Source organism: Drosophila busckii, chromosome 2R (genome assembly GCF_011750605.1).
Source record: "Drosophila busckii strain San Diego stock center, stock number 13000-0081.31 chromosome 2R, ASM1175060v1, whole genome shotgun sequence".
NCBI classification, from domain to species: Eukaryota; Metazoa; Arthropoda; class Insecta; order Diptera; family Drosophilidae; genus Drosophila; species Drosophila busckii.
The window spans coordinates 5,894,920-5,908,720 of NC_046605.1; the positions used below are offsets into that span (position 1 = coordinate 5,894,920).

Below are 13,801 nucleotides of genomic sequence, written 5' to 3' on the forward strand. Positions count from 1 at the left end.
CACAAAAAAAAAATAAAGTTGTTGCCGCACTTGCTGCAGCTAAATTTAGCGCTGCTCATTAGCGAGCACAGGATGCAAAGGGGAGCTGCCGACAAAAGCTATTAACTTTAGTTTTTTCGCATAAAACTGTTTGTGACAAATTGTTTTCGGCTGTCGCCTGACTTTTGACCCACATGCCAGACAAACTGTTACCTCAGCAATCGGAGCAGTCGATTAAGACGAAATTCTGACTCGGATTTTGGGAGTGGGAATTGCGAATCAGACATTACGACCACCACGTAGATGATGATGACAGCAGCATCTTGGCAATCGTCGCGTCGCCGTCGTCGCCGTTAAGTCTGACCCAGTTTAGTCTTATGGCAGACAAATTGTCTGCGCGATATGTTTCAGCCCCACAGATTGTTTATGATGCTTTTGAACTTTGCTTTAAAGCGCGACGGCAGCAACAACAACAACAAGAAACTTTGCAAAAACTACAATCGCAGACGTCATCTAGTAATGTGGGATTGGATGCTTAAGTAGTTACAACTAAGACGCAAAAGAAATGAATAAAAAAAAACAGACTTGAGTAAACTTGACTTGGCCAGTCAGGCGCCCAAATTGTTTGTCTTTCTCTGTGTTTGCTTGTGTGTGTGTTTGTGTTAGGTAAATTCAATTAATGTCGATTTGTGTGCAAACTCTTGACTGCAATTATTTTGTTTTACTGCAATTTGACCACATTTGCAGATTCTAAAGCTGACTTTTGCATGTGTCAGTGGCTTTTATTCGAGCCACAAAAACATGCAAAACTTGTTAGCCAACATGCTAATGATGACAGAATTAAGTTTTATGTGCGCACCACAGCTGACAAAGATGAATTGAAAACTCAGCACAGAAAAAATAAGTATTTGCCATCATTTGCCCGTCATACGCACTGCAGAGAAATGTCAAAAAATGCAACTCAAGTGACCACAGACCCCCCCACAAGAGATGCAGAGCGGGGGAGTGTGGAAGAGTTAACGTCTGCGTGTGGGCAGTTGAAGCAGACAGCCAGGCCAGCTCCACAACTCTGCGCTCACGTCAACGGCTATGGGGAGTTAAAGATGCTGAGAGCTAAGGCTGCTAATCCCCAGCAACACAGCCGCAGGCAAACACACCAGCAACACCAACAACAACAACAGCAGCAACCACAACAACAGCAACAGCAGCAGCCGCACATAAAACTGTCAAAGCTGTGAGAGAATGCAAATACATAGACAGACGAGCATATTTACAGTTGGAATGTGTGTGGAGCACAGTGACAACAAAAAGTAGAAATATTACAAAATTGCAGGCAGTTGATAAATATGCAGTGTGAAATTAAACAAAAAGCAAACGTATGCTAAAATTTTATGCGAATTTTGGGGCAAATTCACTAGCAAATGGAAATTTGCATTTACTATACGCAACTGATAAATGAAATGCACTGATAAAGTTGCTATTAAAAATAAGTAAAGTATCTGATAGCGTTATCTTGAGATAACAAATATTTTTTCTTAACTAACTGAATAAACTTACCTTACTAATTTGATAAATATTTTATATATTTAGTAATAGTGCAATATTTTATATACATATGTTATACATTTATAAATAAAAGTTCAGCAAAATGTTCAGCATATTTGTTAAAACAATTATTTGCATGCTTTGCTGAAATAGTTATTAAAGTTATGGAATGTTTTAGATTTGTGCGTTAACTTTTTGCACACACTGTGCTGCAAATAAAACAAAATATATTGCCATTGCCTGGTGGCTGTTGCTTGCAAAAAAATTTTGTTTTGTGGCTGCAAACTGTTGACGCTGCTGCCATCGCCCACAACTCAGCGGCAAGTTGCAAGATGCACAAATCATGACGACAATAGAAAGAAATAGTTCGTTGCATTTATTAGATTTAGTTGTTGGAATAGATATACCGACAAGGATTTATATTTGCGTGTGTTTATGAATATGCAAACATGGATTTCGGTTGTGTACATTTGTCCACGTTGTGCCATTGACTTTGCAACTTTGTTGGCTTGCAGGATGGGGCAAGTGTTGAAAGCGGCATGTGGCAGACGTCTGTCGATGGAGCAAACAAAGAAGTTTGTCAGCATACGTATTTACACATTTAGCATAAGTTACGAGACAAACTGTCTGCTGCTTGTATTGGCAAACACACACAAACAAACATAACACGTATACGCACTGAAGCCGCTGCCACCGGAAGTGCAACTCAAACAGCAGCAGCCCAGCCACACATTGAAAACTGACTGTCGGACTGACTCTGTTGCAGCAAAAAAGTTCCTCTGTCAGTGCCACTCAAGAACGTGGCATTCGTCTCCCAACTGCAGCAACTTTTAACGTATCTATTGGTGTTGGACCAGCCAGCCAGCCAGCATTCTTTTTCTTTTTTTTATAGAGTGTTTGCATGCGGCACTCATATTTTCTTTTGTCTAGAAAGTTTTGAGCCATATCTCAGTTACAGCGTTGACAGACCTTGCTGAGTACTTTATGCGTGTGTATATTGCTAACTTAAACAAGAATTTTTTAATAATTAGCTGGGCATGCAAACACAGCTGCCATTCTCAATTAAGCTGAGCAAGATTTAAGGCCTTGGCTTAAGCCTTTTAAGCACAATGTCAAAAAGAATTATTTGTTGACATTATTTTAAATGAATGCAAAATTTGCATTTCAAATTCCAGTTGCTTTTAGTCCTAAAATTAAAGTGGAATTTTTCTATATTTGGGACTGCAGCTTCCCATGCCACGCGTATTATACGCGAATTGGGTACGTGTTGCGTTATGAGCTGATGGCAGGAAGAGATAAAAACGAGCGCAGACGCTATAATTATGGCTGGGGCTAGGCTAACGCTTTTTATTTCATTTTCACTCAATGAAGCACAATAATTGCTGCGATTAATGCAAATTCTTCTAACGCTTCAAAGGCATAAAATTTGACTGCATAAAAGGCGGCACATGACCAAAGCACGCCCAGCACGCCACACCCACCAGTCACACAGACAGACATACACTAACACACATGCATAGTTCGCAAACCCTTATGCGACGCTTGCCTACCCCTTGCCAGTTAATACTGGCAATGTGTATGCAAATGAGTTTCCAATGACTTGGTCCGAAAACAAAACATCGCACAACAGCAGCAAAGGATGACGTCTGCTGCACTTGAACTTGGGATACGGTTCTACAGTCTGACACTGCTGGCGGCCATTAGCCATGTGTGTGTGTGTGTATCTATGTGCTGTTGCATGTGCAAAGAAAGCGTCGCTTGTTTTATACTATTATGGAACGTAGTCTTTTATGCGAAGTTTGCACTTTTACTGCGGCTCGTGTGGCAATGTCCCTGGTGTCTTGTCGAACTTTAAACGCTCAACGCAATGAGATAAGCGCGTAGTAATTTCAGTTTAATGCATGCCCTTTATTTTCACGGGCTTATCGCGCACTTTAAAAGCCACTTCGCATTGACAGTAAAAGCACACCGGCAGGCAATTGACCATTTATAGTGGACGATATGCAAAACACTTTTATAGCAGGTCAACTTGACTAGTTTGTCTCAACATTTATCTAAAGTGCATATATGAGCATGACATAAAAGTTTAAAAAGGTAACTCAAGTAAAACTGATTCTTTTCGCGCGCTATCTTAAATATTTAGTGTTGCAAGACGATCCATGAGCGCTGCCAGACTGCCATAAAAATACTAAGGGTGTGGTATTTTAAGAAAAGCCCAACTACTTTCACACGAGTTGGCAGTTCCTGTGTTTACATAAATATCAAACAAAGCGCTTATAAAACATCTGTGTAACAACAGCTACAAATGCCAAAGCATACTTTAATTGGTGAGTTTAAAATTAATATAAGTACTACGCAAGAATAAATATTATGTTTACTTTGTTTTTAAGGTGGCGGCACTGGATTTATTGGTCGTCATTTGGCCAATCATTTAACCAAGCAAGGCCATGAAGTCACCGTTATTTCGCGTATGCCTGGCACAAAGCGCATCACCTGGCATGAACTAGAGAAGAACGGTATTCCAAGTGGCGTTAACTCTGTGGTGAATGCCACTGGGCAGAATACTTTGGATCCGACAAGGCGTTGGACGCCTGGCTTTCAGCAGAACGTTTGGAACTCGCGCGTCAACTCCTCCAAAACGCTATACAATGCAGTTAAAGCTTCGCCACAGGTGGAATCTTTTGTCAACATTTGCGGCGTGAGCCATTATCAGCCTTCTGCCACCAAAGTGTATACCGAGGACGACAAAGTGGAGGGCTATGATTATATGTCGCGATTGTGTATGGCCTGGGAGCAGGCAGCTGGCTTGGGTGACACTGATGAAGCCGCTTGCAAAGTTGTAAGTATTAGCTGCTGAAATGCGAGATCAGATTGTTTTTAACTTACCTTTTAGGCTGTAGTACGCACAGGAGCCGTAATTGGGCGCAATGGAGGCATGATACAATCAATATGGCTGCCTTTCAAACTTGGAGTAGGCGGACCGCTGGGTAGTGGCGAGCAAATAATGCCTTGGATACATATCGAGGATCTTGCAGGGCTCATACGTCATCTTATTGAAAAGCGAGAATCGGGCGCCTTTAATGGCGTGGCGCCAGAAATTGTAACTAACAAAGGCTTTTCACAGGTGAGTGGCGCAGCAGCAGTTTTTATGTAACTAACTAACGTAATCATTTTTTATATAGGCCTTTGCCAAGGCGCTCAATCGTCCCTGCATATTTAATACGCCTGAATTTGTAGTTCATGCCATCTTTGGCAAGGAGCGTGCTGCGATAGTCCTGACTGGCGCCAAGGTGCAGCCCAAGCGTACTTTGGCCTCTGGCTTTCAGTACAAGTATCCGAATGTAAAAGCTGCCGTAACCGAGATTGTGGGAAAATAAGCACAACAGTTAGATATACCAAAAAAAAACTCAAATGTTTGATATTGGCAAATAGTAATTATATTTTTAATTTAAATTAATTTTTAGTATATAGCTTGACCAAATTAGACGAGAGCAAACTATAAATGGAGATGTGTATATATGAACTTGTATATGAATTTTTGTGACTTTTATTATATTTTTTCGAATTTGAATACTTTGTTGTGTTAAAATCATTAACAGCAGCAGTGACCTGACCTATTATAATTTCTATACAGATGCTACTAAATGCGTAATCTTGTAAAAGATTTGTTTATTTCTGTCTGTGGTTCACCGTTCTGTACAATAAATGGTTAATTATTCACACAATAAGCCAATTAGCCTTGTTGATTTTACATTATAATGATATATAATAACTATAAACTAAAGGCAAAAGTACTTTTTTGTTGATATACAAAATGTATAAAAACAAACTAAAAACGAACGCATGTCAATTAAATTTGCAATCGAAATAATGACAAACAACAAAAGTTAATTTAAAAGTTGGCAAAAAAGCACTAACAATTGTTTTATAAGGTGCCCAACCCATACATATGTACATTATTAAATTATTAAAAATAGAATATAAAATTATTTCACAGCAGCTATAAATTGGCGGCGGCTTTCAGTTACAGCTTCAGTCAGAAGCGAGCTTTAAACCATAGAAAGATGATATCGAAATTACAGTTTGTGTTGCTCATTGCGGGGCTTTGCATGGTGTGTATTAGAAAAAAATAGAAAAATATACTATAATAAATAAAATGGCATGATTAATTACGAAACAGAGCGTAACCAAGGCTGATGACGTTGATTGTAGCCAGCGACCCAAGTTTGTGGATCCCAAAACCTGTTGTCCCATGCCGGAATTTTTCACAGACGAACTTAAGGAAGCGTGCAAGGAGGAATACTCTGCAACATTTAGGCCACCAATGGCAATGCCCACGGCTAGCGAGCAGGAAGGCGAAAGAAGACAACGTCGTCCTCATCATCATCATCATCATCATCACCATCACCATCCAGTAAGTGAGCAAAATAACTCGTAACTTGACAACAAATATTTACATGTTATATTTTTTAGTGCTTCGTATCCTGTGCACTACGTGAAGCTGGCATTATTGTCAACGACGAATTTAATCCAGAGAAACTTACAAGCTATGTGGAAGTCGTCTTTAAGGATAATAAGGAGCTGCAAGTCTTGACCAGCCAAGCTTTTGCTAATTGCAGTGCTAGAGCGGAGGAATTCAAGGAGATGCGCGGTCCAATGGCTCGTCCTTCACCACCACCTGGCGAACTTTCCTGCAGCCATCGTCCTGCCTTTTTAATGGGCTGTGCTTACAGAAATATGTTCAAGAACTGCCCAGCCTCCATATGGACCGATACACAGGAGTGCAACGAAGCTCGTGAACATTTTAGAAAGTGCAAGCCCAAATTCCGTCGCCCAGGCAGCAATGAAAGTTTCAAAAGTGCCGAAAAAGCAACAGCTTAAAACATAAAAACACAAATTGTAAATTTTCAATACTTTTAAATATTCAAAATTGTTTAAATTCTCCTCAAATGCAAAGCAACAATAAAAAATGACATTAGTTATGTACCATATGTATGTAAACTCGCAAATATGAATTTTATTTTTATTTATTATTCTGATGATATACAAATACTTAAATTGCTTTCTGCTCTCCTTTTGCCTCACATAGAGGGACATAATCTTTAATAATAATTAAAATTGTTAAAAACTTACATTTTATGCGTTTATTTAACAGTCAGCGGTATATATATATTTATTTCCTGTATTATTATTTGAATATGCATAAGATTCTCATCAAGGCTGTTGAAACAATTCTGTCAATCGGTATATTGATGCGATGTATATATAGAACTATAAGCTGGAGCAATCACTGTAGACAATTAAATTTGTAATCAAATTAATGACAATTAAAAAATTACATTAAAAATATGCCCAAAACATTTACATTAATTTATGTTTACCGCTTAGGATAAATGGATTAAAAATACTATAAATTGGTAGCTTCAGCATTTATAATTTCAGTCGCAAACGGACTTTAAGACGTATAAGAATGATATTGCAGTTGAAGTTTTTGTTGCTCATCGTAGGGCTCTATATGGTATGTGTTTGAACAAAGTTTAAAAAAATAAATATTAAATGAAATTTCCACATGAAACCCGAAACAGACCGTGACCGATGGTCAGGATTGCAACAAGCCTCCAAAGATGATGAATCCTAAAGAATGCTGTCCCATTCCTGAGTTTATTACACCTGAAATCAAAAAAGCTTGTATGGATGAAATGGAAGCGAAAATGAAGCCTGGCCAGAAGAAAAACAGGATGAATCCCGTAAGCACTCAAAGCTACTGTAAAATCCAACAAATTCTTAATCATAAACTTTATTCCAGTGTTTCGTATCCTGTATGTTACGTAAAGCTGGCATTACCGACACCAAAGAAATCCCACCAGAGAAATTTAACAGCTATATTAGGACCGTTTTCAAGGATAATAAGGAGCTACAGTCTGTGGCTAGCGCTGCTTTTGCCAATTGCAGCACTAAAGTAGAGGAATTCAGAAAGCAAAACATGCAATTCATCAAGAACGCGCCAGCACCTGAACCAGGATGTCACTATAGTCATGCTTTTATAATAGGCTGTTCTGCTATGTCGCTTGTGGAGAATTGCCCAGCTGCTATGTGGACTAATAAGCCCGCGTGCAACGAAGCTCGTGCCTTCGTTCAAAAATGCAAATCCAAAATGATGATGGGACCTGATGCCAAACAATAAAAAAAATTAAGCTTATTATAATATTGTGGCATTAAAATATGAGTTAAAGAGCAAATATGAATCAGAGCACTTCATTTAATCTATAATAATTATTATGTGGATTTATATCTTATAACGCAATATAAATGCTTGAAATAGTTGGAACACTTTTGATAGTAGAGTTAGATAGATGCCTGTGGCTATATTCACAGAGCTAGCAGACATATATAAATATATATGAATATAGTTGTTAGCATATCGGTATATTGATGCGATGTATATATAGAACTACGAGCTAAAGCCAAAACACTTGTGGTGCAATCACTGTTGATAACTAAAATTAAATTTGTAATCAAATTAATGACAATTAAAAAAATTACATTAAAAATATGCCCAACATTACATTAATTTATGTTTACCGCTTAGGTAAACTTAATGGATTAAAAATATTATAAATTGGTAGCTTTGGCAGCTATAATTTCAGTCGCAAACGGACTTTAAGACGTATAAGAATGATATCGCAGTTGAAGTTTTTGTTGCTCATCGTAGGGCTCTATGTGGTATGTGTTTAAACAAAGTTTAAAAGAATAAATATTTAAAGAAATTTCCACATGAAACCCGAAACAGACCGTGACCGATGGTCAGGACTGCAAAAAGCGTCCAAGGAATGTGGATCCTAAAGAATGCTGTCCCTTACCTGACTTTATTACACCTGAGATCAATAAAGCTTGTCATGATGAATTGAAAGCCAAAAAGAAGCCTGGCCAAAAGAAAAACAGGATGGATCCAGTAAGCACTCAAAGCTACCGTAAAATCCAACAAATCCTTTTCTAAAACTTTTTTCCAGTGCTACGTATCCTGTGTGTTACGTAAGGCTGGCATTACCGACAGCAAAGAAATCCATCCTGAGAAATTTGACAACTATGTTAGGAAAGTTTTCAAGGATAATAAGGAACTACAGTCGGTTGCTAACGCTGCTTTTGCCAATTGCAGCACTCAAGTAGAGGAATTCTACAAGCAGAACAGGCAATTCATCCATAACGCGCCAGCACCTGCACCAGGATGTCACTATAGTCATGCTTTTATATTAGCCTGTTCTGCTACGTCGCTCGTGGAGAATTGCCCAGCTGCTATGTGGACCAATAAGCCCGAGTGCAACGAAGTTCGTGCCTATGTTCGAAAATGCAAATCCCAAATGATGTTGAGACCCTCTGCCAAAAAATAAAAAAAAAATTATAACTTAATTTAAATGCTTTTAATAGTAGAATTGGATAGATGCCTGTGGCTTATTAACAGAGCTAGCAGACATATATAAATATATATGATTATAGTTGTAAGCATACTTTAATTATGCAAATGAACTAAAGTCAATAGCCAGGGTTAGGAAAAGCTTTTGCCTGTATGCTCTAGAGCTCTACAGTATTCAGCTTTCGTTCCGGTATTATAGAAGCCTCTTGATGATCAAACAAGATTTTGCATTGAAAATAATGGGCAGAAATAAAAGTTAATGTTATTTTAGCAAACGTTTATTTTAATTTGCAACCGACATTAATTTTTCATTGTCACTCAAAACTTTAATTATATAAATATGCTTTACATATTATTCAAAATTGACTAAAATTGTATTTCACAGCAGCCATAAATTGTTAGTATATTCACCTAATGCTTCAGTTCGATGCGGGCTTTCAAACGTGTAATAATGAGATCAAAACTGCAGCTGCTGCTGCTAATCGTAGTACTTTTCATGGTGCGTACTTGAAAATAGCTAATCTGTTAAACTCTTTTAGATTTTATTATATATCCTCAAACAGGACCTAACCAATGCTAATTCTGAAGAATGCACCAAACGAGCAGAGTTTGTGCATCCTCAAACTTGTTGTTCCTTACCTGAGTTCTTTACTCTGGAGGTCCGAAAGGCTTGTAATGAGGAAATGGCAGCGATTAACCTTGTGGAGAAGAACGAAACCTATAGCTCTGTAAGCACACAAAGCAATTTTAAGCTCCTCTTATGATAATCCTTACTTTCAGTGCTACATATCCTGCGGGCTACGTAATGCTGGCATTACTGACGGTGAGGAAATTGTACTTGAGAAGTTTAACAACTATATAGATGTCGTCTTCAAGGATCATAAGGAGTTACGTTTGCTGGCCAGCGAAGCTTTTTCCAATTGCAGCAAGCAAGTGGGGGAATACAATGAGAGGATAAGTAAAGACAGTAATGTGCCCCCAGCACCTCCTGGGTGTACCTATAGTCATGCTTTTGCACTAAGCTGTGCTGCTAAGATTGTGGTTGACAATTGCCCCGCTTCTCTGTGGAACGATAAGCAGGAGTGCAAGGAAGCTCGTGATTATTTTAAACAGTGCAGATACCATGTTTGGATGACTGCAGATGTTAAAATATAAACACAAAATATGAAAATAAAAATTGAACATTTTAAAAGTTACTAGGCAACAACATTTTTATAAACATTTCAAAATTAAAATATAAATAAAAGAGGTAAAAAGAGCAGATCTTAATTTATTTGCAAGTATTGAATGATCACGCAGAACTTAAACATAGAAATGTATTTATTATAAATTCTGACAATCGTATGGCAAGCTACTAAAAAAGTTTCAAAATACAATATAATAAAAATAATTAAATATTTGAACAAATTAATAGTATTAGTCATACTTTTACTAATTAAATTCTCAGTCCTTAATTAAAAATTGTAATTGAGCTGCATTCAAAAATTGTATCTGGCTGATAATTAAATAATAAATATTAAGTACGCACTTAAAATTAATGCAGAACATAAAAGTCAATTAAAAAGATTAAAAAATCAGTAAATCCTATTTCGCAGCAACTATAAATTGTTGGCTTATATCAACAATAGCTTCAGTCACAAGCGGGCTATAAAAATGTTATCGAAGTTTCAGTTTTTGCTGCTGATCGCGGCGCTGTGCATGGTATGTGTCAAAAAAAAGTGTAAAAAACATTAATAAATTAAAATTCGAACAGAACATAGTTAATGCTGCTGATTACGATGATGAGGATATTAAGGACGATGATAGTAAGGACGATGAATGCAGCAATATTCCAGCCAACCTTGTAAGCCGCGAATCCTGTTGCCGCCTGACTGATCTGTATACAACTAAAGTTATAGAAGCGTGTGCTGAACAAGTAGATAGACATATGGACATAAGGCAGAAGAAGAGTAACTCTCAAATTACCTCAAATGCAGCAGTAAGCATTTCAACAAATTGCAAATCTGTTATATTTATTTACGAGTCATTGTTCCAGTGTTTTGCACACTGCGCACTACGTGCAGCTGGCATTTTGGTGGGCAAAAAGTTTAAGGCAAATAAACTTACAAGCTATCTGGAGGATACCTTTGCGGACGATTCTGAATTAGTAAACACGACCAGCGAAGCGTTCGCCAAATGCAATTCTGAGCAGAAAAAATACACTGAAGCTTATTTGCCTTCAGTTAAACCTGCCTGCCGCTCTTCTGCTATACTAACAGCATGTTCTTTCGCCGCAATTTATAAGAATTGTCCAGCTTCTTTACAGAAGCACACTCGGGAGTGCAAGGATACTCGTGAATACTTTAGAAAGTGCGTGCCCAGCAAGTAATGCAAATTAGTGAAAGAACTTAAACATGAATAAAAGAGTTATTAAAAAATAACAGGTTTTTATTTCATTGGAAACATAGAAGTGGGTTTATATAAAAATCTTCAGCTTGTCATTGCTAAAAGAGTATAATATACAAAATATACATATGTAAAATAAAAATTGCAACAAAAATGTCAAAGTGTATAAAAACTAGTTATATATATATACTTATATTAAGGGTATTTGGACAAATATCTATGTGCAATAATATTGCAGAGATAAAAACATGTCAAATGACGAGGAATAAAAATGAAAATAAATTTAAAAATTTACATTATTGATCATTTAATGTTGCACTTAATGTTTTTATTTTAATGTTTTTTGATGATTAAATAATAAATACTAATGACAGAATGCTATAGTCAATTAAAATGAGTCAAGAATCCGTAACACTAAATATGAAAACTTTAAATTGCTGGTTAATATGAGCAAAAGCTTCAGTCACGAGCGAGTTTCTAAGCGTAGAAGAATGGTATCGAAAGTGCAAAATCTGTTCTTGATCCTGGCGCATGTGGTTTGTGTTAAAAAAAGGTCTAAAAGCAATAAAAAATTAAAATTTGTCGTACATTAAACAGAGCATAGTTAATGCTGATGCTGATGATATCAAGCACAATTATAATGCGGACAATGAATGCAGTAAAATGCAAGCTCACCTTAAAAAAAGCAGAAACTGTTGCTCCGTTGAATATCTTCTTAGAACTGAAGATATTTTCAGCGCGTGTCCTGTATTTGCAAGGAGACAGATGGAAATAAAAGATAGGAAGGAGAGTAAAGCTGAATCTAGGTCAAATTCAGCTGTAAGCATAAGAACTGTGAAATTTACCAATTTATTTAAGAGTTACTTTTCCCAGTGCCTTGCAAATTGCGCTCTAACTTCAAAAATGAATGGAAATAAGCTGGCAATCTATCTTGCGGAGAACTTTCCGGACGATACTGAATTACATAACACGACCAGCAAAGCGTTTGTCAAATGCAATTTTGCAAAGAATAAACATAGGGAAGCATTACTGCCTGCATCTATTAGTCCTGCATGCCGCGACGCTTTTGTATTTTTTGGGTGTGTTTTCGATGAACTTTATAAGAATTGCCCAGATTCCTTACAGAAAGGTACACCGGTGTGTAAGGATACTCGTGCATACCTAAAAAAGTGCGCACACAGTGAATAATGCAAATTAACAAAGCGCAATTTTGGATGGGTGATGTAAAAATATAGAAATATAAAAATTTACATTTGTATAAAATTATTAAACGACATATAAGAGTAAATAAACAATAGCAAATATTGATTAACAAATTGAAAATATTTGATTATCTTTAATGATCTTGCAGGGCCTTTATCATGGAAATGTCTAAATTCGTTACCTTGTCATTGCTTACTGAATTATTTTGATCCTTTAGAGATATTCGGATAAATATCATTTGCAATCAAATTTCCAAAAAATGTTGACAAATGAGAAATTCAATTGAACAATCTCCTAGATTTATAAATGTACATTAGAGCTTCCGTAATACATTCATAGTTTTCATTTTGGCGTTTTTAAAATCCCGTGTCTAATGATTAAAATTAAATATGTACTTGAAATAATAGCAGAATAAAAAACTCAATTAAAAAGATTTAAAAATTCGTAACATTAACTATGAAAATTTAAATAAAATTATATTTTGCAGCATATATAAATTATTGGTTAATATAAGCAAAAGCTTCAGTCACGAGCGGGTTTTGATTCGTATAAGAATGGTATCGAAATTTCAGTATATTTTGCTAATCGTGGCGCTTTGCGTGGTATGTGTTAGAAAAATATGTAAAAAATCTAACTAAATTAAAATACATCATAATTAAAACAGAACATAGTTAATACTGATGCTGATGATATCAAGCACGAATTTAATGCGAACAATGCTCGTGAGGACAATGAATGCAATAACATGCAAACTCACCATAAAAATAGCAGAGACTGTTGCCACGCTGAATATCTTCTTATAACTAGTGATATTCTCAAAGCGTGTCCTGTATATGTTAGGAGACAGAGGGAAATTAAAAATAATAAGGGGAGTAAAGCTGAAGCTAAGTCAAATGCAGCTGTAAGCATAAGAACTGTGAAATTTACCAATTTATTTAAGAGTTACTTTTCCCAGTGCCTTGCAAATTGCGCTCTAACTTCAAAAATGAATGGAAATAAGCTGGCAATCTATCTTGCGGAGAACTTTCCGGACGATACTGAATTAATGGGCGCAGGAGGGGGGGGCTGGCAAAGAGCATAAAGCATGAAAAATAAAAATAGATTTTTCTCAGTATATAGGATAACGACCAGGAACGACCCCAGAAACAAATGCACGGGCAACGACCGATGTAAAAAAAAAAAACAACCAGAGCACAAGAGCGAGAGAGAGAGAGAGAGCCAATCAGATACACGCGCGTTCAAGTTCCTACACACACTTCCTCTGGCGGCGCCCCCACA

At 36.8% G+C, this 13,801-nt stretch overlaps 5 protein-coding genes across 5 annotated transcripts; all 5 read left to right on the top strand.

Moving 5' to 3' along the window:
• The first annotated feature begins 3,763 nt into the window (after positions 1 to 3,763).
• Positions 3,764 to 5,256, top strand: LOC108595543 (epimerase family protein SDR39U1). The gene is made up of 4 exons (XM_017980802.1): positions 3,764 to 3,851; positions 3,915 to 4,363; positions 4,418 to 4,648; positions 4,707 to 5,256. Exons 1-4 carry the CDS (start codon positions 3,830 to 3,832, stop codon positions 4,899 to 4,901), a joined length of 897 nt encoding a protein of 298 aa, XP_017836291.1. The 5' UTR covers positions 3,764 to 3,829; the 3' UTR covers positions 4,902 to 5,256.
• A 285-nt stretch (positions 5,257 to 5,541) lies between these two features.
• On the top strand, positions 5,542 to 6,463 carry LOC108595724 (Obp49a). The gene is made up of 3 exons (XM_017981006.1): positions 5,542 to 5,636; positions 5,705 to 5,938; positions 5,998 to 6,463. The coding sequence occupies exons 1-3, from the start codon at positions 5,589 to 5,591 to the stop codon at positions 6,403 to 6,405; spliced, it is 690 nt and encodes a 229-aa protein (XP_017836495.1). The 5' UTR covers positions 5,542 to 5,588; the 3' UTR covers positions 6,406 to 6,463.
• A 514-nt stretch (positions 6,464 to 6,977) lies between these two features.
• On the top strand, positions 6,978 to 7,708 carry LOC108594777 (general odorant-binding protein 68). Its single transcript, XM_017979915.1, has 3 exons — positions 6,978 to 7,042; positions 7,110 to 7,271; positions 7,331 to 7,708. The coding sequence occupies exons 1-3, from the start codon at positions 6,995 to 6,997 to the stop codon at positions 7,706 to 7,708; spliced, it is 588 nt and encodes a 195-aa protein (XP_017835404.1). The 5' UTR covers positions 6,978 to 6,994.
• Positions 7,709 to 8,199: 491 nt separating this feature from the next.
• On the top strand, positions 8,200 to 8,912 carry LOC108594778. The gene is given in 3 exon segments (XM_033293297.1): positions 8,200 to 8,247; positions 8,315 to 8,498; positions 8,500 to 8,912. Coding segments are annotated over 3 exon segments (645 nt in total).
• A 473-nt stretch (positions 8,913 to 9,385) lies between these two features.
• On the top strand, positions 9,386 to 10,126 carry LOC108595965 (general odorant-binding protein 66-like). The gene is made up of 3 exons (XM_017981252.1): positions 9,386 to 9,434; positions 9,499 to 9,663; positions 9,716 to 10,126. Exons 1-3 carry the CDS (start codon positions 9,387 to 9,389, stop codon positions 10,088 to 10,090), a joined length of 588 nt encoding a protein of 195 aa, XP_017836741.1. The 5' UTR covers position 9,386; the 3' UTR covers positions 10,091 to 10,126.
• Positions 10,127 to 13,801: the final 3,675 nt, after the last annotated feature.